The sequence below is a fragment of the Pseudophryne corroboree genome, chromosome 2, assembly GCF_028390025.1.
Source record: "Pseudophryne corroboree isolate aPseCor3 chromosome 2, aPseCor3.hap2, whole genome shotgun sequence".
NCBI classification, from domain to species: Eukaryota; Metazoa; Chordata; class Amphibia; order Anura; family Myobatrachidae; genus Pseudophryne; species Pseudophryne corroboree.
Genome location: NC_086445.1, coordinates 366,219,027 through 366,246,556, shown reverse-complemented (window position 1 = coordinate 366,246,556; position 27,530 = coordinate 366,219,027). Strand labels below are relative to the sequence as shown.

At 45.4% G+C, this 27,530-nt stretch overlaps 1 protein-coding gene across 5 annotated transcripts in view; it reads left to right on the top strand.

The window, feature by feature from the left end:
- The window catches only part of MYO16 (myosin XVI), a 1,104,874-nt gene that overhangs the window by 86,064 nt on the left and 991,280 nt on the right, over positions 1–27,530 (top strand). The window contains exon 1 of one of the 5 annotated variants that reach the window (XM_063953179.1): positions 13,130–13,542. The exons of the other annotated variants lie outside the window; for them this stretch is intronic. Within the exon in view, the coding sequence (XP_063809249.1) occupies positions 13,515–13,542 (28 nt within the window). The 5' untranslated portion in view covers positions 13,130–13,514. Of the gene's footprint in view, positions 1–13,129; positions 13,543–27,530 lie in introns of those variants that run through there. 5 annotated transcript variants of the gene reach the window in all.

Sequence of the window (27,530 nt, the reverse complement as noted above, 5' to 3'; positions counted from 1 at the left end):
CTCATACCCATGGTACTGAGATTGATAAGATGGAGAGGAGTAAGCACTATATTCGTGGCTCCGGATTGGCCAAGAAGGACTTGGTAACCGGAACTTCAAGAGATGCTCACGGAGGATCCGTGGCCTCTACCTCTAAGAAGGGACCTGCTCCAACAAGGACCCTGTCTGTTCCAAGACTTACCGCGGCTGCGTTTGACGGCATGGCGGTTGAACGCCGGATCCTGAAGGAAAAAAGGCATTCCGGATTAAGTCATCCCTATCCTGATCAAAGCCAGGAAGGATGTAACCGCAAAACATTATCACCGCATTTGGCGAAAATATGTTGCGTGGTGCGAGGCCAGTAAGGCCCGACGGAGGAAATTCAACTGGGTCGATTCCTACATTTCCTGCAAACAGGAGTGTCTATGGGCCTGAAATTGGGGTCCATTAAGGTTCAAATTTCGGCCCTGTCAATTTTCTTCCAAAAAGAACTAGCTTCAGTCCCTGAAGTTCAGACGTTTGTAAAAGGGGTACTGCATATACAGCCTCCTTTTGTGCCTCCAGTGGCACTTTGGGATCTCAATGTAGTTTTTTGGGTTCCAAAAGTCACATTGGTTTGAACCACTTAAATCTGTGGAGTTAAAATATCTCACATGGAAAGTGGTCATGCTGTTGGCCCTGGCCTGGGCCAGGCGCGTGTCAGAATTGGCGGCTTTATCCTGTAAAAGCCCTTATCTGATTTTCCATTCGGGCAGGGCGGAATTGAGGACTCGTCCTCAGTTTCTCCCTAAGGTGGTTTCAGCGTTTCACCTGAACCAACATATTGTGGTGCCTGCGGCTACTAGGGACTTGGAGGACTCCAAGTTGCTAGACGTTGTCAGGGCCCTGAAAATATATGTTTCCAGGACGGCTGGAGTCAGAAAATCTTACTTGCTGTTTATCCTGTATGCACCCAACAAGCTGGGTGCTCCTGCTTCTAAGCAGACTATTGCTCGTTGGATTTGTAGTACAATTCAGCTTGCACATTCTGTGGCAGGCCTGCCACAGCCAAAAATCTGTAAATGCCCACTCCACAAGGAAGGTGGGCTCATCTTGGGCGGCTGCCCGAGGGGTCTCGGCTTTACAACTTTGCCGAGCAGCTACTTGGTCAGGAGCAAATACGTTTGTAAAATTCTACAAAATTGATACCCTGGCTGAGGAGGACCTGGAGTTCTCTCAATTGGTGCTGCAGAGTCATCCGCACTCTCCCGCCCGTTTGGGAGCTTTGGTATAATCCCCATGGTCCTTACGGAGTCCCCAGCATCCACTTAGGACGTTAGAGAAAATAAGAATTTACTTACCGATAATTCTATTTCTCGTAGTCCGTAGTGGATGCTGGGCGCCCATCCCAAGTGCGGATTGTCTGCAATACTGGTACATAGTTATTGCTGTAGTGAGCCATCTTTTCAGAGGCTCCTCTGTTATCATGCTGTTAACTGGGTTCAGATCACAAGTTGTACGGTGTGATTGGTGTGGCTGGTATGAGTCTTACCCGGGATTCAAAATCCTTCCTTATTGTGTACGCTCGTCCGGGCACAGTATCCTAACTGAGGCTTGGAGGAGGGTCATAGGGGGAGGAGCCAGTGCACACCAGATAGTCCTAAAGCTTTCTTTAGATGTGCACAGTCTCCTGCGGAGCCGCTATCCCAATGGTCCTTACGGAGTCCCCAGCATCCACTACGGACTCCGAGAAATAGAATTATCGGTAAGTAAATTCTTATTTTTGCTGACAGTGACCACCAGTATACGTTGTCTGCCTGAAAAACACTCCATATCTGTGCTCAGTGTGCTGCATATATCTGTGCTCACACTGCTTTATTGTGGGCACTGGGGACCACCAGTATATTATATAGGAGGATTACAGTGCAGAGTTTTGCTGACCAGTGACCACCAGTATACGTTGTCTGCCTGAAAAACACTCCATATCTGTGCTCAGTGTGCTGCATATATCTGTGCTCACACTGCTTAATTGTGGGGACTGGGGAGCAGCTGTATTATATAGGAGGAGTACAGTGCAGAGTTTTGCTGACAGTGACCACCAGTATACGTTGTCTGCCTGAAAAACACTCCATATCTGTGCTCAATGTGATGCATATATCTGTGCTCACACTGCTTTATTGTGGGCATTGGGCGACCACCAGTATATTATATAGGAGGAGTACAGTGCAGAGTTTTGCTGACCAGTGACCACCAGTATACGTTGTCTGCCTGAAAAACACTCCATATCTGTGCTCAGTGTGCTGCATATATCTGTGCTCACACTGCTTAATTGTGGGGACTGGGGAGCAGCTGTATTATATAGGAGGAGTACAGTGCAGAGTTTTGCTGACAGTGACCACCAGTATACGTTGTCTGCCTGAAAAACACTCCATATCTGTGCTCAATGTGCTGCATATATCTGTGCTCACACTGCTTTATTGTGGGCATTGGGCGACCACCAGTATATTATATAGGAGGAGTACAGTGCAGAGTTTTGCTGACCAGTGACCACTAGTATACGTTGTCTGCCTGAAAAACACTCCATATCTGTGCTCAGTGTGCTGCATATATCTGTGCTCACACTGCTTTATTGTGGGCACTGGGGACCACCAGTATATTATATAGGAGGAGTACAGTGCAGAGTTTTGCTGACAGTGACCACCAGTATATATAGCAGTACGGTACGGAAGGCCACTGCTCTACCTACCTCTGTGTCGTCAAGTATACTATCCATCCATACCTGTGGTGCATTTCAGTTGTGCGCAGTATATATAGCAGTAGGCCATTGCTATTGATACTGGCATATTATTCCACACATTAAAAAATGGAGAACAAAAATGTGGAGGTTAAAATAGGGAAAGATCAAGATCCACTTCTACCTCGTGCTGAAGCTGCTGCCACTAGTCATGGCCGAGACGATGAAATGCCATCAACGTCGTCTGCCAAGGCCGATGCCCAATGTCATAGTAGAGAGCATGTAAAATCCAAAAACAAAAGTTCAGTAAAATGACCCAAAAATCAAAATTGAAAGCGTCTGATGAGAAGCGTAAACTTGCCAATATGCCATTTACGGCACAGAGTGGCAAGGAACGGCTGAGGCCCTGGCCTATGTCCATGGCTAGTGGTTCAGATTCACATGAGGATGGAAGCACTCATCCTCTCGCTAGAAAACTGCAGTGCCACTCCTAGATGGGCCAGGTGTTTGTGTCGGCCACTTGGGTCGCTTAGCTTAGTCACACAGCGACCTTGGTGCACCTCTTTTTTTCTTTGCATCATGTGCTGTTTGGGGACAATTTTTTTGAAGTGCCATCCTGTCTGACACTGCAGTGCCACTCCTAGATGGGCCAGGTGTTTGTGTCGGCCACTTGTGTCGCTTAGCTTAGTCACACAGCGACCTTGGTGCGCCTCTTTTTTTCTTTGCATCATGTGCTGTTTGGGGACAATTTTTTTGAAGTGCCATCCTGTCTGACACTGCAGTGCCACTCCTAGATGGGCCAGGTGTTTGTGTCGGCCACTTGTGTCGCTTAGCTTAGTCACACAGCGACCTTGGTGCGCCTCTTTTTTTCTTTGCATCATGTGCTGTTTGGGGACAATTTTTTGAAGTGCCATCCTGCCTGACACTGCAGTGCCACTCCTAGATGGGCCAGGTGTTTGTGTCGGCCACTTGTGTCGCTAAGCTTAGTCACACAGCGACCTTGGTGGGCCTCTTTTTTTCTTTGCATCATGTGCTGTTTGGGGACAATTTTTTTGAAGTGCCATCCTGTCTGACACTGCAGTGCCACTCCTAGATGGGCCAGGTGTTTGTGTCGGCCACTTGTGTCGCTTAGCTTAGTCACACAGCGACCTTGGTGCGCCTCTTTTTTTCTTTGCATCATTTGCTGTTTGGGGACAATTTTTTTAAAGTGCCATCCTGCCTGACACTGCAGTGCCATTCCTAGATGGGCCAGGTGTTTGTGTCGGCCACTTGTGTCGCTTAGCTTAGTCACACAGCGACCTTGGTGCGCCTCTTTTTTTCTTTGCATCATGTGCTGTTTGGGGACAATTTTTTTGAAGTGCCATCCTGTCTGACACTGCAGTGCCACTCCTAGATGGGCCAGGTGTTTGTGTCGGCCACTTGTGTCGCTTAGCTTAGCCATCCAGCGACCTCGGTGCAAATTTTAGGACTAAAAATAATATTGTGAGGTGTGAGGTGTTCAGAATAGACTGAAAATGAGTGGAAATTATGGTTATTGAGGTTAATAATACTATGGGATCAAAATGACCCCCAAATTCTATGATTTAAGCTGTTTTTGAGGGTTTTTTGTAAAAAAAACACCCGAATCCGACAAAAAAATTTCAGGGAGGTTTTGCCAAAACGCGTCCGAATCCAAAACACGGCCGCGGAACCGAATCCAAAACCAAAACACAAAACCCGAAAAATTTCCGGTGCACATCACTAGTGTGTGTGTGTGTGTGTGTGTGTTTTTTTAAGTGAAAGAGGCATATGTACGTGTAAGGGAGACGTGTGTGTGTGTGTGTGTGTGTGTGTATGTGTGAGAGAGGCATGTGTGTGTAAGTGAAAGGGGCATGTTTGTGTGTTTAAGTGAAGGAAGTGTGTGTGTGTGTGTGTGTGTGTGTGTGTGTGTGTGTTTAAAAGAAGGAGGCGTGTGTGTGATTTTAAGTGAAGGAAGCATGTGTAAGTGAGAGGCGTTTGTGTAAGTGAGAGGCGTGTGTGAGAGGTGTGTGTGTAAGTGAGAGGCGTGTGTGTAAGTGAGGATTGTGTGTGTTTAAGCGAAGGAGGCATGTGTGTGTTTAAGCTAAGGAGGCGTGTGTAATTAAGAGGTGTGAGTGTAAGTGAGAGGTGTGTGTGTTTAAGTGAAAGAGGCGTTTGTGTGTTGTTTATATATATATATATATATATATATATACTGTATATCGGCACACCGCTGCGCCAAAGCATCTACATTGTGACACACTGTTGGGTGAGGGAGTACTGTAGGTGGGGTGGTCTTCTGTATGCCGGCGGTCGGGCTCCCGGCGCTCAGCATACCGGCGCCGGGAGCCCGACAGCCGGCATACCGACACTTATTTTCCCTCGTGGGGGTCCACGACCCCCATAGAGGGAGAATAAAATAGTGTGGCGCGCGTAGCGCGCCGAGCGCAGCGAGCCCGCAAGGGGCTCATTTGCGCTCGCCACGCTGTCGGTAAGCCGGCGGTCGGGCTCCCGGCGCCGGTATGCTGGTCGCCGGGAGCCCGACCGCCGGCCAGCCGTAGTGAACCCCTGTAGGTGTGCTATAAAGGTATGCTGGTGTCTATTTTATTGTGATGACTGACTTGGAGTGCCGTCCACTTTCTATGTGTATCTATATTACTATTTGGAAAGGCACCTGCAGTGGCGCACCCAGGGGGGGTTTCCGAGTACCCAGAAACCCCCTCCACTAAAAAAAAAAAAAATATATTTTTTTTTTTTTTTTTTTTTTTAGCCGCATGAGTATTATTAATGACTGTCTAGCATCCTCTGCAGCCTGCTGTCTTCCTGGTGGCACTTGCAAGTGCAATAAAAGTTTACTTTATTTTAATTATAGTACATATATATCCATGTGCCTACATATATACACATGTATATACATACATACATACATATAAACACACACACACACACACACACACACACACATATGATATATATATATATATATATATACATGTGTATATATATGTGTACTGTATGTGTGTGTGTGTGTGTGTATAACTGTATATATATATATATATATATTTATGTATGCATGTTTAATATGCTATGTATATGTGTATATGGGTTCGCTACGATCTCCCGGCGACCAGCATACCGGCGCCGGGAGGCCGGCCGCCGGCTTACCAACAGTGTGGCGAGCGCAAATGAGCCCCTTGCGGGCTCGCTGCGCTCGCCACGCTACGTGCGCCACACTATTTTATTCTCCCTCCAGGGGGGTCGTGGACCCCCACGAGGGAGAATAAGTGTCGGTATGCCGGCGGTCAGGCTCCCCGCGCCGGTATGTTGGTCGCCGGGAGCCCGACCGCCGGCTTACTGAAGACCACCCGTGTATATGTATGTATGTGTGTGTGTATGTATGTATGTATATATATATATATATATATATATATGTGTGTGTGTGTAGATATATGTATATATATATATGTGTGTAGATATATATATATATATATACACACAGACACACTAGTTTTACGGACCCAGCATATACTGGGTCGCCTCAGTCCCCACCCCCGTGATTGGCTCCGCCCAGTTCTGGAAACCCCCCCATGCAAATCCTGCGTTTGCCACTGACCTGAGCACGCTACTACTGTTCAACATGAGTGCCGGATAGCTACATATGAAGGGTGTGTATGTATACAGTATGTAGGGGGGGCACCAACATTTATCATGCCTCCAGGCGACTGGGGCGAACTTACGCCACTGGTGAGGGGTGCTGTGCTGGAAGAGGCGTGAGGGGTGCTAGCATGCTGTTTTGAGTGCTGCTGCTGTGATCTGTGTTGTGCTGCTGGCCCCAGAAATCAAATATGTGTCCGCCTGTGAAAACATCGAGCTGTGACTAAATTGAGAAGCCGTTTGATTCTTCTAATAAAGAAAATGAGATCTGTTGACACTTGGTGGCATGGAGCTGCTGACAAGTTGTACAGAATGATTGTGGTGTTGATACAGAGCTCTCATGTGACATACTGGGACTGAATGTGTTAATTTATAAATGCACAACAGGAACTGCAGATGGATACATACAGTAGCACTCATACAGCAGAACTGCTTTCTCCAGTAAGAGACACAATTAAGGTTTTTACATTGTCTTGGATAGTTTTCCTGTCATTTGTTTGTTTTTTGCATGCATAATGAGTGGGTCAGACTTTCACTGGCTGCTGGTGTCAGCAAATATGATAATTTACAATGTTTTACTTCATTGCTGTAACAGAATGATTGAATAAATCTGTTTATATGCCTTGTAAACAGAGTGATTATATGCTTAACTCCCCAGACTTTGTTGATGATTTATAATGTAACTATATACTGCTTTATCTGTACATACTTTATTAACCCCTTTATGGAGGCTGATGAATGTGATTTATCATCCATAGAAAATTATGTTCACTGTTGGCGCTGAGTTTAGAGAAAAATAAAGGAAAAGTATGTTCTTTAATGAGATTATAAACCACGTATATGTGTTCTTTGTTCTTATTCCTCTCCTTTCAACGTTTTATGGCATTTGTGGGATTCTTGTATGTTTGCCTTAATTCTCAAAGATCAATATTCTCCCTCCTACATGGTCCAGTGTTAAGGGCCCCGTACACTAGGCCGATTATGCCCGATTTCAGCCCAATTCAGGCATTTGACCCGATATATTGGGTGAAATCTGGCATTTTTGGGGTGCTTTTCCCCCGATCCGATTTCCCGTGGGCATCGGATCGGATCCCCCTAGATCCGACATATCACGAGTGCTGCACTCGTGATATGTCGGATCCTGCAGTAAATAGATAGGATAGTAAAAGATACATCATATGCAAAAAATACTGCATATGATATATCTAATACTATCTTACCAACGGGGAGGCTGCTGGGAGGCTGGACGAAATCTTATACGACATGACGGACCGTCATGTCATATAAGTGTATGGGACCCTTTACTCCAATCTAGAGATAAGATGTTTTTGAGCATGGAAGAAATGGTAAAGATGGGGTTTCTGGACACGCCTTCTCTCTTTCCAGTGGTGTCAGGTACTCTCCTAAAATGGTATGTAACTGCCATCCCAATGGCCACAATGTCAACCGCCAGAATACTGGTGGCAGGATCCCGATGGGTCAAAATGCGGACAACTTGAAGAGGTAAGTGCAAGGGATAAAGTTAGGCTGATGGAGGGAGGGTTAAACTGCAGTGAGTGGGGGGTTAGGGTTAGGCTGCTGAAGGGGACGGTTAGGGTTAGGCTGTGATGTGGGGGGAGTTAGGGTTAGCAGAAAAATACTTATCAAAGGTTGCAGGCACCGTCGGGATCCTGTTGCCAGCATTCTGACTGTAAGGATTCAGACTGTCTGGATTCTATACCCAACCCCCCAAAATAATGCCCTGGTTCTCTGTGGCCTATGCCTTTCAAGCTGAATAGCATTTTGTCATTCTTATACACATGAAAACTGCGTCTGTGGAGTCCCACACATCCTCTGTTGATGTTTTTTTTTTTTAAAGATAGTTTTATTGATCCAAGTCACTACTGGGGATGTTTTTTTTTTTTTTAATATGGTAGCAAAGCTGGCAAGTGGGAACGAACAAGCCCAATATAGGCTTGTGCTCCACACTTCCTAGGCCCACTGATAAATTGCTAAGTCTCACTCTATAATTCTCCTGTTTTCTCTACTACTGTACCTTGGTCTAGGACTATAAACTTTGTTCCAGTCAGTGGCATAGCTAGGGGGCCGCAGCCACTGCGGTCGATTGGAGGTGCGCAGGGCTGCGGGGGCGCTGGCGCAGCCACTGATTGAGGCTGTTTTGGGAAGGAGGACACAGAGAGCACAGCGCGTGCCTCTCCTGTGTGTCCCTCCTGGGTCTCCGGTGGCAGCGGCGTGTCTGTTAAATGAAGTGCCTGTTCATGAGCTTTGATTGGCTCACGAACCAGCACTTCATTTTACAGACACGCCGCTGCCGCCGCAGACCCAGGAGGGACACACAGGAGAGGTGCGCATTGTGCCCTCCGTGTCCTCCTTCCCAAAACGCACAGCAGCGGGGGGGGACGGGGGGGTGTACCTGGCACTGGGGAGCATATTTGGCACTGGGGGGGCATATTTGGCACTAGGGGAGCATATTTGGCACTGGGAGGGCATATTTGGCACGGGGGGTATATGTGTACCTGGCACCGGGGGGGGGTTATATGTGTACCTGGCACTGGGGGGGCATATGGGGCACTGGGGGCATATGTGTACCTGGCACTGTGGGGGAATACCTGGCACTGGGGAGCATATTTGGCACTGGGGGGGCATATTTGGCACTAGGGGAGCATATTTGGCACTGGGAGGGCATATTTGGCACGGGGGGTATATGTGTACCTGGCACCGGGGGGGGGTTATATGTGTACCTGGCACTGGGGGGGCATATGGGGCACTGGGGGCATATGTGTACCTGGCACTGTGGGGGAATATCTGGCACTGGGGAGCATATTTGGCACTGGGGGGGCATATTTGGCACTAGGGGAGCATATTTGGCACTGGGAGGGCATATTTGGCACGGGGGGTATATGTGTACCTGGCACTGGGGGGGGGGTATATGTGTACCTGGCACTGGGGGGGCATATGGGGCACTGGGGACATATGTGTACCTGGCACTGTGGGGGAATATCTGGCACTGGGGGCATATGTGGCACTGGGAGCACAGCCCTAGCAACAAGCATTACCCCCTGGTTCCAAGCACAACACCCAGCTCATGAAATCCCTGGCAACAAGCATTACCCCCTAGCAACGAGCATGACACCCAGTGCATGAAACCCCTGGCAACAAATATTACCCCCTGGCAAGAAGCTTGAAACCCAGCACATGATACCTCTGGCAACAAGCATAACACCTACTGCATGAAACCCCTGGCAACGAGCATGACACCCTGAGCATGAAAACCCCTGGCACCGTGCATGGAACCATGAGCATGAAACCCTTGGCAATGAGCAGGTAATTTAAAAGTAATTAGAAGCCTTACTGTAGGACTTAATGTGTAATGGGCATTGCGGTGTGTGGCATAATGTATCACGGACATTGCAGTGTGTGTCATAATGTGTCACAGGCATTACGGTGTGTCGCATACTATATCACTGGCATTGTGGTATGTGGTATAATGTCTCGAGGTCATTGCGATGCGTGTCATAATGTGTCACAGGCATTACGGTGTGTAGCATAATGTGTCGGGGGCATTATGGTGTGTGGCATATTGTGTCATGGGCATTATTGTGTGTGGCGTAATGTCTAAGGGCCATTGCAGTATGTGGCATAATGTATACTGGGCATTACTATAAGGAGGAAAAATGGCAAATAATGTAAGGGGCATGAATCAGGATTATTTTTTTTTGCTGTGATGGCCAACATCTGGGCATGCAGGTTGCAAAACTTGGGTATAAGGTAGTCTTTTCCTGCAATGCCACGCCCCTTTGTGCAAAGCCACACCCATTTCAGCAAGGCCATGCCGCTTTTTGCAGCGCGTGCCTTCGGCGCACGCAGATTCATCACTTTACTAGTGGCAATTATGGGGGGGGGGGGGGGGAGTGCCAGAGAATGTTTTGGCTTGGGGAGAAAAATTTCAGAGCAGTCAGGCGTGATAATGGCGCTGCGTTCCGAGCTCACAGCAGCAGCACCTGGCTTAGACATTCCCTCTGCAGCAGGGACACAGCCGCCATGTTCTCTTTACCTGTGTGACTGATGCTCAAGCCGTGTAACCTGGGTTGGCTAACATCAAGGCCAGGGTGACAGGTGGTACTCAGCTCAGAGGAGTCAAAGAGAGGAGTTGGGAGTGATATGAGAAGAGGGGAAGTGGTCGCCTTCATGCCCATGCTAATGGCTGGAGCACCAGTTGCTTTACCCGTGCTACTCCCCTGGGGGTAATTTCGGAACAATTTTATTAGGAGGCATATTGATTATATGCCCCATAATAAAGCCCTTTATTCTTCCTTATTTGAAATTAGCCCTCTTAATAGGGCTCAGTATGCAACTGTGATAGTGTGCTGATCTGTGATTTTATGTCCCATAGCCGAATCACAGTATGGTCCCCCCACATCCTATTTCATGTCATATATAGGAGTATCTTATTGTGAGATACTGGGTGAAGGCTGAGATGTGTGTGGTCTGCCAGTTCCTGGGTTACTGCTGCTGGGGATATATACAGGTATACAGATGTGACCCTTTACATCCTTGCGCGACGCAGCAAGCGAATCGTGGCTTAGAAGTTTGCGTGTGCACACACGCTTCCACTATCCATTGATGGCAATGGGTCCAGCAGCAGGTACGAATGCATGTGGTGTGCTGCAAAGCATACGCATTGCGGTACCACTGCAGAACATTGATATATGCAGCAAAGACGGATATGGACACACTGAGGGCGCCCCCCTGTATACTACAGTATATACAGCATGGGTCTTCAACCTGCGGCCCTCCAGCTGCTGTGGAACTACACATCCCAGCATGCCCTGACACAGTTTTTCTATTAAGGCATGCTAAAACTGAGGCAGGGCATGTTGGGATGTGTAGAACCACAGCAGCTGGAGGGCCGCAGGTTGAAGATCCATGATATACAGCATACTTAGTATCATTGAATGATACTCCTATATGGTACGTGAACCAGTGGGGAGAGTTTATATAATGTAAGATGGAATCTTATATTATATAATCTCTCCCCACCACTTTATGGGCCCGATCCATGTTTGTATGGAATTGCACAGTCACAAGGAAGCGGATGCACAGTTCCATGTCTTCAAAATTCGAATGCAGCAGGAGGCATCTGTAGGAGCCTCCTGTTAGCATTAGCGTGATCCGAGTGCTGCACCTGAGGACACAGCCACGGATCACCATCGTGACCAAACTTGCTCAAGCTGGCCATAGAGTCCAGACACCTGGGTCAAGGAAGTCTGTGAACCCTTCACACCTTCAAAACTGGGGGGACTGCGAGCAAAATCGCAAGACCCGTTCATGCACATGCGCAGACCCCTAAACATCGTATTTGTACATAAACCATCAGGTTTGCCTACAAATATCAATCAGGCCCATAGGACCCTGCGGGTTGCAATTTTGGTAAGGTGGATTAATGCCCAAGTAGGGGCCATAAAGTGTTTGTGGTGTTTGAAAGAAAGAAACAAAATCACATTAGCTTTTCAATTAGTTTTTTTAAAAAATTGTTGGAATTTTATTAGACAGCAAAAAGACTGTTATCTGAAAAGTGCAATAAATATATTGATGTTGAAATGTGACGAAAACAACGTTGAAAATTCTGTAGGGGCTCAGCACAGAACTGAGAAACCCCTCACTAGTAAAAGGGTTAAAGCTAGATAACACATTTTCTTGGGTGGCAATAAGCAAGATCATCTCAGGATGATGATGACAGGGCAACCACAGAAAAATGGCTGTATTTCTTTCTTTATTTTTTTCCCGTTTTTGTAGCCGTTTTATTCCATTTTTTTAATACATATTGTGTTTATTTTTTTGTTAATGAATGCCCTTTAGGTTTCTAGTCTACTATGCATATGGGATGTGAAAAATTGGAAACCTTTACAAAGACCATTGACCATAATCTTTAGTGTCACCGGTGTTAGTTATATAACAGGGATGTAGTTATGTCAGGAGACCGCCGGTCACAATACCGACCCGTACATCCCACACGCTCGAAACCTCGACAGTCGGCATGCCACCTAGCAGGGACTATTCCCACTCGTGTCCACGACACCCATAGAGTGGGAATAGATCCTGTGGTGAGCGCAGTTTACCACCAAGCCCGTAAGGGGTTTTGTTTCGCTCGACCGTCCCCCATCGACATTCTGCAGCCGGGATTCCGGCCTATTAATTATAGGGTTTTCTTAATGTAATATCAATCAGTAGTTGAAGTTGAGGATTTACAAACGACCACTAAAATGCTGATGTGAGTGGACGATTATTCTCTCTGTAAAAGTGCTGTGGGATATGTGTGTGCTATATAAATAACTGGTAATAAATAAATAATAAAGCATGTAACATCACAGTATTATAAAGTTCTGCTTATTACGCTTGTGACAACCTATTAAAGTTCAGTTCATGTAAAACATCAGATGAGACGGGAAAATGCAGACAATCCTTGGCATCATTTATTTCTCTTTTGTTCATGCTAGTGTTACGTCTACAGAGTTAGATTTCACTTTGATCCTTTCTTTTGACAAATGGATAAAAATTCAAAATGCTGAATAGAGATTATTTTGAGCAGCTGTTCTTCCAGCCTGTGTCACACAACAACTGGTGGTGCCTAAAATAATCTCTATTAACAACAGCTAGGAATCGATTCATGTTTGGCTGAAGGCAGCATCCGCTAGTACGATGCAACACCCCTTTTTCTGCAACTTCATACAATTAAGCAACCAATCTTACTTTGCTGCTATCCGAACAATATGGAAAGCTATTAAGAGACAAGACTGTGAGAGCCGCAGTGCTGCAGAAGCAGCAGCATCACACCTCTAATCTGAAGGAATGAGTCTGCACACCAGTCATATTCCTCTCTTTCCAATGATGTAGGATTAATAGCCATGCATAGCAAATATACTACGTTGGCACATGCAGTGGCTATGGTTCAAGACACACATGAAGGTCTACGGTAACTTCAGCAGACAGGTGAAAATGAATAGAAAGCCTCTTCAGTACCTTGGAATATAAGCTTTACTAAATAAATAATGCTTGGAGGGGTGAAACGGATACCTGATGGAGGAATCTAAATAATGCACGTCTATACACAAGAGTTTTTGCAGCAAAGAATGCAGACAACTGTACCAAGGCTATCGGGCAAGATTGAAGAATGTCTCACTATCATTTTATCAAATGCTGTGAGTACTTTACCATTTATTCCAGAGCATGTTTCATATGTGGGATCTTTGCAGATTATGATTTAGGATAGATTACAATGTTGTATTTTAGAGGCTGGTGCAGGGTACTGTACCTATCCAGACATCCAGCACTGGCCACAGCAGGCTTCATACAGTATTTGTCCATGCACTATATAGTATAGCTGGAATGACTGTATGCATATTCACATCTGATAACCCATACACTATAGCATCTTTTACAATGAGTAATGAGGTGTAATGCTTTTGCAAAATATCATGTAGGGCACGGGTTAAATATCACTATATATTATATGCTGCTACCATTTGTATAGAAAAAAATAAAATTGTATAATATAGATGAGCAACAATCAGTACAGCTTGTCTGGGTTTATATGAAACCCTGCAAATAATGTGACAGTCCGTTTGCCCTAAGTGTTTTCTGTCAAGGTCATCCCTATGAATATCCCATTGCAAATTGGAATTTTAACAAGATATTCATGGAAAATAAACATAAAATGTACACAGAGTATCGTTTTGAAGACCCAATTGTTTTTATTAGGGTATTATGATTAATGTTCTCATTTTTATGCTTCTTTCTGGTGTTGTCATTATTTATATGTTTTTGACTATTTTATAGAAATTGGTATTAAATATAATAGGTTCTTTTTTATTCAACCAAAAAATTCCAGAGCAGTGACATTGAGAGCAAGCAAAAGAGCATTGTGCACTCAGCTGTGTGATAGTAAATCTTGTCATGGTTAAGGTGTTCGTCTGAGTTGAAGAATGAGTTTTGCCAGTTCACTTACACAAATCAGTTGCATGTTCTATAAATGAAGGTCCCACTTCTTTTGTAATGATGTATAACTCATAGGGGGAAATTGTGAGCAATGAAAATTTATTTTTGTAGAAGTTTTATTCAGTACTTCACAATGTTATGATAATATTGATAATTCCCGTATCTTTAATGTATTGTCAGTTGTCAGTATTACTTGGTGAATATTATAAAATTCTAAGCTAAATATCTCAGCTTAATGGGGCTGACATAGAGTTTGATATAATTGCACCCCAAATCACAGGCAAAATTTAGTCCATTAAAAAAATAAATGTGTGCATATACAAAGCAGCAAATATAAGTGGCAGGCATACTCTCCAGGCACACCAATGGAGGAAATGCGTCCAGTCAATTTGGGGGGCGGGGCTGGATGTTTGCGTCATTAGGTGCTACCCTTTAGCGGTATAATGATGCAATCCGTGGCTCTGGGTATTGGAGCAGGGCTAAAATTATATGATTCTCACATCATTTAGCTCTGCCCCCTCTACAAAGAGCTGTGAATCCTGATATTATCTCTGCATCCTGCCCACTTTACTAGGAACAGGGGTCTGGGCTAGGGTTACGTACTGTAATTCAATGCAAATTATGTCATCCAACCTTCCCAAGTCCCACTTGCACCCATGTGTTTAACCATTTCTATATTTATATAGCGCCGTTTCTAGGGCCAGGCGAGCCGTGCATGGGGCGCCTGTAGTCAGTGTCTATGCAGCAGAATTCCATGCGGTCTGGCCATCTGCATGGAATACTGCTGAAAATTACCCTCCCAAAATGGCTGCCACCTCAGAGGAAACAGATGCTAGAGGACCTGTAGGACCTCTAGTAACAGGGAAAGGCATAGGCACGAACAGCGGTACCCGGAAGTACCGGTACCACTGACCCACTGGGAGAAGAAGCTGCAATAAATCCAGGTGACTACAAGCACCAAATGGAGGGTTGGCATGATACCCTGACAACGAGCCGGTAGTTAAAAAGCAGGTAGCCTTATTATGTGTCAGAATTTGTAAGGGTCATTACTGTGCAGGGCATAATATTGTGTCAGGGGCATAATTTGTAAGGGACATTACTGTGCCAGGGGCATAATTGTGGGGCATAATATGGTATCAGGGGCATTACTGTGTAGGGTATAATATGATGTAGCATAATGTGTAAGGGGTTATTACAAAGTGTGGCATAGTGTGTAATGGGCATTAAGGTGTATGGCATAATGTTTAAGGGGCATTTCAGTGTGAGGCATAATTTTTAAAGGGCATTATGGTGTGGCATATTGTGAAAGGGGAATTACGGAGCGTGACATAAGGTGTAAGGGGCATTATGGGGTGTGGCATATTGTGTTAAGGGTATTATGGTGTGTGGCAAATTATGTAAAGGGCATTAAGGTGTGTGGCATAATGAATAATGAGTATTATGGTGTGTGGCATAATGTGTAATGGGCATTACGGTGTGTGATATATTGTGTAAATGGTATTATGGTGTGTTGCATAATGTGAAAAGGGCATTAGTGTGTGGCATAATGTGAAAAGGGCATGACAGTGTGTGGCATACTGTGTAAAGGGCATTACGGTTTGTGGCATATTGTGTAAAGGGCATTACTGTGCATGGCATATTGTGTAAGGGGCATTACTATAAGGAGAAAACATGACAAATAATGTAAGGGGCATGAATCCAGATTTTCTTTTCTCTAACGTCCTAAGTGGATGCTGGGGACTCCGTAAGGACCAGGGGGAATAGCGGCTCCGCAGGAGACTGGGCACATCTAAAGAAAGCTTTAGGACTAACTGGTGTGCACTGGCTCCTCCCCCTATGACCCTCCTCCAAGCCTCAGTTAGATTTCTGTGCCCGACGAGAAGGGTGCACACTAGGGGCTCTCCTGAGCTTCTTAGTAAAAGTTTTAGTTTAGGTTTGTTATTTTCAGTGAGACCTGCTGGCAACAGGCTCACTGCATCGAGGGACTAAGGGGAGAAGAAGCGAACTCACCTGCGTGCAGAGTGGATTGGGCTTCTTGGCTACTGGACATTAGCTCCAGAGGGACGATCACAGGCCCAGCCTGGATGGGTCCCGGAGCCGCGCCGCCGGCCCCCTTACAGAGCCAGAAGAGCGAAGAGGTCCGGAAAAATCGGCGGCAGAAGACGTTCCTGTCTTCAATAAGGTAGCGCACAGCACTGCAGCTGTGCGCCATTGCTCTCAGCACACTTCATACTCCGGTCACTGAGGGTGCAGGGCGCTGGGGGGGGCGCCCTGAGACGCAATAAAACATGATAAAAATACCTTACATGGCAAAAAATACATCACATATAGCTCCTGGGCTATATGGATGCATTTAACCCCTGCCAGAATATACAGAAAAACGGGAGATAAGGCCGCCGAAAAGGGGGCGGAGCCTATCTCCTCAGCACACTGGCGCCATTTTCCCTCACAGCTCAGTTGGAGGGAAGCTCCCTGGCTCTTCCCTGCAGTCACTACACTACAGAAAGGGTTAAAAAAAGAGAGGGGGGCACTAATTAGGCGCAGTATTAAAACATACAGCAGCTATAAGGGGAAAAACACTTATATAAGGTTATCCCTGTATATATATATATATAGCGCTCTGGTGTGTGCTGGCATACTCTCCCTCTGTCTCCCCAAAGGGCTAGTGGGGTCCTGTCCTCTATCAGAGCATTCCCTGTGTGTGTGCTGTGTGTCGGTACGTTTGTGTCGACATGTATGAGGAGAAAAATGATGTGGAGACGGAGCAGAGTGTCTGTAACAGTGATGTCACCACCTAGGGGGTCGACACCTGAGTGGATGTACTGTTGAAAATTACGTGACAGTGTCAGCTCTGTATAAAAAAAAAAAAACAGTGGTTGACATGAGACAGCCGGCTACTCAGCTTGTGCCTGTCCAGACGTCTCATAGGCCGTCAGGGGCTCTAAAGCGCCCGTTACCTCAGATGGCAGATACAGACGCCGACACGGATACTGACTCCTGTGTCGACGGTGAAGAGACAACCGTGATTTCCAGTAGGGCCACACGTTACATGATTGAGACAATGGAAAATGTTTTATACATTTCTGATAATACGAGTACCACCAAAAAGGGGTATTATGTTCGGTGAGGGAAAAACTACCTGTAGTTTTCCTGAATCTGAGAAATAAAATGAGGTGTGTGATGATGCGTGGGTTTCCCCCCGATAACAATTGATAATTTCTTAAAAAGTATTGGTGTATACCCTTTCCCGCCAGAGGTTAGGGTGCGTTGGGAAACACCCCCTAGGGGGGATAAGGCGCTCACACGCTTGTAAGAACAAGGGCTCTACCCTCTCATGAGATGGCCGCCCTTAAGGATCCTGCTGATAGAAAGCAGGAGGGTATCCAAAAATGTATTCACACACATACTGGTGTTATACTGCGACCAGCAATCGCCTCAGCCTGGAGGTGCAGTGCTGGGTTGGCATGGTCGGATTCCCTGACTGGAAATATTGATATCCTAGATAAGGATAGTATATTATTGCCTATAGAGCATTTAAAAGATGCATTTCTATATATGCATGATGCACAGCGGAATATTTGCCGACTGGCATCAAGTATAAGTGCGTTGTCCAATTCTACCAGTAAAATGGTCAGGTGATGCGGATTCCAAACGGCATTTGGAAGTATTGCCTTTGAAAAGGGACATTTGGGGTCGGTCTTTTAGACCTGGTGGCCACGGCAACAACTGGGAAATCCACGTTTGTACCCTAGGTCGCCTCTCAAAATAAGACGCCGTATTATCAGGCGCAGTCCTTTGTTGGCAAGCGGACAAAAGGTTCCTCTTTTCTGCTCGTGACAGAGGGAGAGGAAAAAGGCTGAAGAGATTAGCCAGTTCCCAGGAACAGAAACCCTTTCCCGCCTCTGCCAAGCCCTCAGTATGACGCTAGGGCCTTACAAGCTCAGGCACGGTGGGGGCCCGTTCTCAATGAATTTCAGTGCGCAGTGGGCTCACTCGCAAGTAGACCCCTGGATCCTTCAGGTAATATCTCAAGGGTACATATTGGAATTCGAGACGTCTCCCCCTCGCCGTTTCCAAAAGTCGGCTTTACCGACGTCTCCCTCTGACAGGGAGGCAGTTTTGGAAGCCATTCACAAGCTGTATTCCCAGCAGGTGATAATCAAGGTACCCCTCCTGCAACAGGGAACGGGGTATTATTCCACACTATTGTGGTACCGAAGCCAGACGGCTCGGTGAGACCGATTCTAAATCTAAAATCTAAAATCTTTGAACACTTACATACAGAGGTTCAAATTCAAGATTGAGTCACTCAGAGCAGTGATTGCGAACCTGGAAGAAGGGGACTACATGATGTCTCGGGACATCAAGGATGCTTACCTTCATGTCAAAATTTACCCTTCTCACAAAGGGTACCTCAGGTTATGGTACAGAACTGTCACTATCAGTTCAGACGCTGCCGTAGGGATGGTCCACGGCACCCCGGGTCTTTACCAAGGTAATGGCCGAAATGATATCCCTTCGAAGGAAGGGAATTTTAGTTATCCCTTACTTGGACGATTCCCTGATAAGAGTAAGATCCAGGGAACAGTTGGAAGTCGGTGTAGCACTATCTCAGGTAGTGTTGCGGCAGCACGATTGGATTCTCAATATTCCAAAATCGCAGCTGGTTCCGACGACTTGTCTTCTGTTTCCTAGGGATGTTCCTGGACACAGTCCAGAAAAAAGGTGTTTCTCCCGGAAGAGAAAGCCAGGGAGTTATCCGAGCTAGTCAGGAACCTCCTAAAACCGAACCAAGTCTCAGTGCATCAATGCACAAGGGTTCTGGGTAAAAATGGTGGCTTCCTACGAAGCAATCCCATTCGTTAGATTCCACGCAAGAACTTTCCAGTGGAACCTACTGGACAAATGGTCCGGGTCGCATTTTCAGATGCATCAGCGGATAACCCTGTCACCAAGGACAAGGGTATCCATCCTGTGGTGGTTGCAGAGTGCTCATCTTCTAGAGGGCCGCAGATTCGGCATTCAGGACTGGGTCCTGGTGACCACGGATGCCAGCCTGCGAGGCTGGGGAGCAGTCACACAGGGAAGGAATATCCAGGGCTTAGGGTCAAGCCTGGATACATCACTTCACATAAATATCCTGAAGCTAAGGGCCATTTACAATGCTCTAAGCTTAGCAAGACCTCTGCTTCAAGGTCAGCCGGTGTTGATCCAGTCGGACAACATCATGGCAGTCACCCACGTAAACAGACAGGGTGGCACAAGAAGCAGGAGGGCAATGGCAGAAGCTGCAGGGATTCTTCGCTGGGCGGAAAATCATGTGATAGTACTGTCAACAGTATTCATTCCGGGAGTGGACAACTGGGAAGCAGACTTCCTCAGCACGACCTCCACCCGGGAGAGTGGGGACTTCACCCAGAAGTCGTCCACATGATTAAAAAACTCGACAGGTATTGCGCCAGGTCAAGAGACCCTCAGGCAATAGTTGTAGACGCTCTGGTAACACCGTGGGTGTACCAGTCAGTGTATGTGTTCCCTCCTCTGCCTCTCATACCCAAGGTACTGAGATTGATAAGATGGAGAGGAGAAAGCACTATATTCGTGGCTCCGGATTGGCCAAGGAGGACTTGGTAACCGGAACTTCAAGAGATGCTCACGGAGGATCCGTGGCCTCTACCTCTAAGAAGGGACCTGCTCCAGCAAGGACCCTGTCTGTTCCAAGACTTACCGCGGCTGCGTTTGACGGCATGCCGGTTGAACACCGGATCCTGAAGGAAAAAAGGCATTCCGGATGAAGTCATCCATATCCTGATCTAAAGCCAGGAAGGATGTAACCGCAAAAACATTATCACCGCAATTGGCGAAAATATGTTGCGTAGTGCGAGGCCAGTAAGGCCCGACGGAGGAAATTCAACTGGGTCGATTCCTTACATTTCCTGCAAACAGGACTGTCTATGGGCCTGAAATTGGGGTCCTTTAAGGTTCAGATTTCGGCCCTGTCAATTTTCTTCCAAAAAAGAACTAGCTTCAGTCCCTGAAGTTTAGACGTTTGTAAAAGGGGTACTGCATATACAGCCTCCTTTTGTGCCTCCAGTGGCAATTTGGGATCTCAATGTAGTTTGGGTTCCAAAAGTCACATTGGTTTGAACCACTTAAATCTGTGGAGTTAAAATATCTCACATGGAAAGTGGTCATGCTGTTGGCCCTGGCCTGGGCCAGGCGCGTGTCAGAATTGGCGGCTTTATCCTGTAAAAGCCCTTATCTGATTTTCCATTCGGACAGGGCGGAATTGAGGACTCGTCCTCAGTTTCTCCCTAAGGTGGTTCCAGCGTTTTCACCTGAACCAACCTATTGTGGTGCCTGCGGCTACTAGGGACTTGGAGGAATCCAAGTTGCTGGATGTTGTCAGGGCCCTGAAAATATTTCCAGGACGGCTGGAGTCAGGAAATCTGACTCGCTGTTTATACTGTATGCACCCAACAAGCTGGGTGCTCCTGCTCCTAAGCAGACTATTGCTCGTTGGATTTGTAGTACAATTCAGCTTGCACATTCTGTGGCAGGCCTGCCACAGCTAAAATCTGTAAAAGCCCGTTCCACAAGGAAAGTGGGCTCATCTTGGGCGGCTGCCCGAGGGGTCTCGGCTTTACAACTTTGCCGAGCAGCTACTTGGTCAGGGGCAAACACGTTTGCTAAATTCTACAAATTTGATACCCTGGCTGAGGAGGACCTGGAGTTCTCTCATTCGGTGCTGCAGAGTCATCCGCACTCTCCCGCCCGTTTGGGAGCTTTGGTATAATCCCCATGGTCCTTACGGAGTCCCCAGCATCCACTTAGGACGTTAGAGAAAATAAGAATTTACTTACCGATAATTCTATTTCTCATAGTCCGTAGTGGATGCTGGGCGCCCATCCCAAGTGCGGATTGTCTGCAATACTTGTACATAGTTATTGTTACAAAAATCGGGTTATTATTGTTGGGAGCCATCTTTTCAGAGGCTCCTCTATTATCATACTGTTAACTGGGTTCAGATCACAAGTTATACGGTGTGATTGGTGTGGCTGGTATGAGTCTTACCCGGGATTCAAAATCCTTCCTTATTGTGTACGCTCGTCCGGGCACAGTATCCTAACTGAGGCTTGGAGGAGGGTCATAGGGGGAGGAGCCAGTGCACACCAGTTAGTCCTAAAGCTTTCTTTAGATGTGCCCAGTCTCCTGCGGAGCCGCTATTCCCCCTGGTCCTTACGGAGTCCCCAGCATCCACTACGGACTATGAGAAATAGAATTATCGGTAAGTAAATTCTTATTTTTTCCTGTGGTGGACAATGTCTGGGTGTGCAGGTTGCATAACTTGGGTGTAAGGTAGTCTTTTCCGGCAAGGCCTCTCCACTTTTTTGGGCGCACGTGTGTTTTAAAATGTCCATGGGATGCATTTTTTACTGTTCGCACTGGGAGCCAAATTGTAAAGAAATGGCCCTGTATTTATAACAAAAACATTCAATTGATAAAACAACTAGTACAGCAGAAACAACTCTGTTTCACGTACAAAAAAACCAAACATGTTGCTAAAATATACACAAATAGCATAATCAGAGTGACAAAAGAAATCATCAATCAGTGCCAGCAGAGCTTCTATGCCAAGATTACGTAAAGACTCTTGCACTCAGTTTTGTAGGTTGGACCCCAGTAGCAGAGACAGACTGTAAGAGGCAGTGAGCAACCACAATAGATATTTGAACAAAGTGTGTTCCTTACCTGTATGGAGACAACATGGTGAATCTCATGTATAACTAATTTGGGTCTGGTACAGTAAAGGTTAGATTAGAGCAGACAAGAATTAGCCAAAAGCAAGTCTGATACATTGAAAGTCGGGTTTGAGTAGTGGGGTTAAGACAGTGGAGGGAATCACAAAGCACTGATAGTCAGGTGGGTTTCTAATTTATGGTAGTAGGGGGCATGACACCAAGTTTAGACAGCTGTCAATTTACTGTGCATGTATGGACTGGAGACTCAACACTGGGAACTACTCCACTGACTGAAGCACCAAGCAATGGCACTGTATGCCCAAGATCCATAGCATCGGGCCAACAGTATAAAGTACATGACCCAGAACTTAAGAGGGTTGGAGCACAGCAGAGCATATTGCCGAATGTGACCATTTAGAATTAGACACTAGTGCTAGGGATCATCATCCTCAACATCCACTATCTGAATCTGACTACCTGAAAATAATACACAAGTGTCGTTAGCATTTTTTTTGTATACTGTACATCTCTGAATCAGGCCTTAAGTGCTCAAGTTTGGACAAAAGGTTTATTTTTTTTATTTTTTTATATCTGCATTGGTCCAGGAAGGTGGTTCTACCTTCAGTAATAGAAAATATAAAACTTTGATAATGGTTATGAGGCGTGATGTAACACTGACAGGAACACCTTGTTTTCCCAATACAGTAGCTATATAATCTCAGTAATTTATGGTACTTCTTGTGCAGGGGTTTTATTTATCCCAACTCTTTCACTGACCTCAGAAGTCTTTCGGTAATCATCCCATCCATTGGCCCAGTAGACATGTTTTTATTTATTTTTTCCAAATCTATTTATTAGATTTTTCAATATTACAAATAGTACAAGTAATAGAAAAGGGGGAGAAAATTACTGTAGTCAACAATGTGAAACAATATTACCTCATGATAGGTCAACCAACCTATTATGCTCTAGCATTTGTGAAGTCACTAAATTGAAAAGGCGAGTCAAACAAGTGCTGCAAATAGTAGAGTCGGAGTCCAGCTCTAAACGTATGATGAGACCCACACATGTATTATCTGCACAGGGGTAATTATCTGTAATGACAGGGGTAATGGAACAAATAGGAAAAACACACAAGGAGAGTATGGGAGGGTCATAGGGAAACAAGAAAAAAACAAAGACTACAAAAAAAAAAAACAATATTGAGCTAGCACAACACACCAAAAGAGGGTACGAAGAGTCATACAATGGTCAGACAAATCACTCTAAATCACATACAAAATTAGATACACAAGTATATTAGGATATTTAGCATATTAGTTGCGTCAACTTGCTTAGTAGACATGTTAATATAATTTAGGTCTAATAAAATCCTGGATCTTGACACATTTCATAGCTGAAAGGAAACATTGCACAACAGACATGTGAAAGTCCCACTCCAAAAACAATCCATGTTCCTGCAAGTGATAAAGCCACAGGCTTCTTATAGGCCAGCTTCAGCTATATGAAAACTGGATGGGATACATGTTACCCTCACTTTTCATATCACTGTAGCACAGATGAAATATTCATAGTTATTACTTAGAACTAGGTAGGTAGCTTTCCCATAAGCATCCAACCTTTAATGGCTGTGTGAGGGTTTTTTCTTGCGAGGCCTGGTACTGCATGGCTAGGCAGGTCATTGATAGTTCATGGCATGTTGTGGCCTAGCAAAGGACATGACATGCAAATATCCTTTTGTTGTCATGGGGCCTAACTTCTACAGTAACTGGGCTCTGGTTCAGTGGTGGAATAACAATGACATTCTTGCAGTTCTGCCTATCAGGGGATCATGTTTCAAATAAATTGTAGCTCAGGCTATTTGCTTTCTCATAATCACACATCAATGGACATGTGTACCTGAAAGATGCTGCCACTAATTTGAACAGCTTTTCCTTCCCAATAGGTAACATATTGTGGCAGTATCAGCATAGAGGGTTATAGTGAGCCATGGACTCTGTGGAGCTGGATGGATCCACCCACACAGAGAAGAAAAAGGAGGTTTGACCACACTTAAGGGCAGTAGAGTGGATACAGTTCTGGGGACTGTGCAGTCAGAGAGGCTGCTGCCAAGTCAAGATGGTTTTGGAGAGACTGTCTCGTGCAAGAGAGACTGCCCTGGAGTACAAAGTCCAGGTGGGACTGAGAAGTGAGAGGCCAGAGGCCAAGACAGGCAAGGCTAGCTATACCTGTGGAGACAGGACTGGAAAGACTCTGAGACTTTATGTGAGATTTTTGCATGCAGAATAGCTGTCCTGTTAGATAGGGTTCAGTCAGTAAATTAGTATCCTGGATGGGGCTAGGTTATTTTTGTTTCATCATTTATGTTGAATGCAGACATTAATGCTCCATTTATTTAATTTGCACCTGAAAGCTGCGTGTGATCCTTTTTCAAGCAACAAAAATACTGCACCAATAAGCACTCTACTAAGCTAATTATCCCAGGGCCAGATTGTCACAATATTTATAAAAGAAACTGTAGTTAGAGAACAAATGGCAATTAAATTGCTCACCTTGTTTGCTTAACCATTCCCCTGCATGAGCAGACCACTAATCTGTTCCTCACACCTTCCACAACAAAGCCATTGACTTGAATGTGTAGGATGTATGTACTGTAAAGATGAACCTTATTTTGTCATCATTCATTTATACTTTTGCAGCAATATACAATTATTAGCATTTTGAAATTAATTTCCTATATTTTCCTTTCCATCAAAACCTTCCTTAAATAGACCATTTGAATGGTTATGGTCATCATCATTACTTTAAAGGGCGCCACAGAGTCCATAGCTCAGGACAATCTGACAGATATAACAAACATGACAGCAATAAGCTGATTAATACATTAAGCATAATAACACATAGACAATTAGACATGAGCTAGTAAAAAAACAGTAAGACTAGTGCAGGCAGCAAGATGACAAAGTGTTAGCATTACTGAAGGGTCAAATTATCAGTTGGGCGGATGGATCTCCAGCTCCAGGCCACAAAAAAATAAAATAAAATAGGCCTTCCATCACAGCAGCATGATGATGACCAGCTGCCTAATTGGCCACAAAGTTGCCCATTCTAGTTTTTACACAAAATTCTGCAGTTCTATTTTTATGTATTGAGGGAGACAGGGGGGCTGACACCATAAGGGTTTTTCACACCAATGTGGCTTTACCCACACCCATATAGCTCAGTATAGGTCCTTGATCATTTTCAGCCCCAGGCCCATTTAGCCCTTAATCTGGCCTTGCATAGCTGTCTAACCACACTGAGGTAATGAGTTCCTAACTAGGGTTCTATCTACATATAGCTTCCTTGTTCTCTCTGTGTTTGCATGGGTTTCCTCTGGGTGCTTCAGCCTTCTCCCATACTCCAGAACATAATGGTAGGTCATTTGGATTGTGACAAAATTAACCAATGTGTGCTTGTATGTTAGGGAATGTAAGCTCTAATCAGAGCCGGCCCTAACCAATATGATGCCCTAGGCAAGATTTTGGCTGGTGCCCCCTAGCACCACCACTAGTTCCGCCTCTGACCCTGCACCCCTTTCCAGGCACCATCACCCCCCCACCCATAGCAGTCCTTTTTTTTGTTTTCCTACCCCTGTAATTTAAATAAGAACAGTGTGCCCATTCGGCGCACAGGCCAAAACGGTATGTGTTTTTGCTGGCAAGGGGCATGCAATTCAAATTATGCCTCACAGTATTCACAATTTATCATACGATAGTGTCCCTTATTCACATTACATCAAACAGTAGTACCACTTTACCTTATATACGTTACTCCTCACAGTAGTGCCCTTCATTCACATAACATCCTACTGAATTGCTCCTTATTCACATTACACCATACCATATTGCTCTTTATTCTCATTACACCACACCATATTGCTCCTTATTCACATTACACCACACCATATTGCTCTTTATTCACATTAGACCACACAGTAGTGCCCTTTCTATATGTTACGCCACACAGTAGAGTACCTTATACACATAATGCCACAGATTGGTAATGCATTTATACACATAATACCACACAGTAATGCCCCTTACACATATGACACACATTATTAATGTCCTTATAAACATAATGCGCCTTACACATTATGTCAACCTTTATTAATGCCCTTAAACACATAATTTCCCTTACACATATGCCGCACATTGTTAATGCCCTTATACACATACTGACACACATAATGTCCCTTACACATATGTCACATATTATTAGTGCCCTTATACACATGACACATATAGTACCAGGCGTGAGTCAACTGGCAGCTCTGCTAACGTCGGGTACCTATTTTTTATGAAAATGCATTGCTATGTCGATAGGATGCACAAGCAGTTTCTGCTGATTAAAATGATTTGCGGCATGCCTATATACTGTGTGCGACTGTGGCTGTATCTGCATACGAAATGCTGCACACAGAATATAGGCATGCCACATATCATTTTAATCAGCAGAAGCTGCTTGTGCCCCTAGGCATACCAGATGCCCTAGGCAATTGCCTAGTTTGCCTATGCCTAGGGCCGGCTCTGGCTCTAATGGGTCAGGGACTGATATTAATGTCATATTCTTTCTGTACAGCATTGCATAAAATTGGTTGCATTACCTTTATATAACTGAGTAATAAAAATATTACAAATTTCATGCATGTAAGTGAACAAGGCATGATAACAGGGCTGCACGAGACAGGTATTAGACATAGGGTAGGTGTCACCCAGGGGCGGATTGGAATGGAAAACCAGCCCGGGAAATCTATAGAATCAGCCCTAATGGGGGCAAGGGCTGTTGAGGGTGTTGGGACCTGATTCTGAGTATGGCCTCCACTGTGAGCAATTCAGCATCTCTGTATGCAGCCACTATCAGCAACACACCAGTGTCACCCCAATATCACACTTATACTACATTACATCTGAGTCTGATTAGCAAACCCACAGTGACCGACCAACACATATCTAATACACTTCTTGGTGCGTGCGTCTGAATCTGTTCTGCAACTCTGTACAAAAACCATCGGGAATGCATGCATGGTGCAATTCAGACACATGCTCAGTGTGTGGTCATCATATGAATATATGAGGTACTTTGGAGAGTAGAAAGGCCAGACTCAGAAGAGCAAGTTAACGTGGGATCGGTCAGCAGAGAGTGCAAGCATAGCACCACAGGAAGCCGTGGGGTAGCACAATTTCTGATAGCAGTGGCCTAGTTTAGGGACTCACAGAACAGGATGGAGAAGAGGTGATGATTGGATATATTGTGCTATGGGTGTACTGAGTAATGTAGGAAATCCCTCTGAGGTGTGGACAGGAGTAGCTGTGGACTCACCATGTCTGATGTTCAGCAGGGATCAGGAAAGCAGTCCAGTCAGCCTCAGAGAAGAAGGATTCAACAAGGGTCCAGCAAAATTAGCT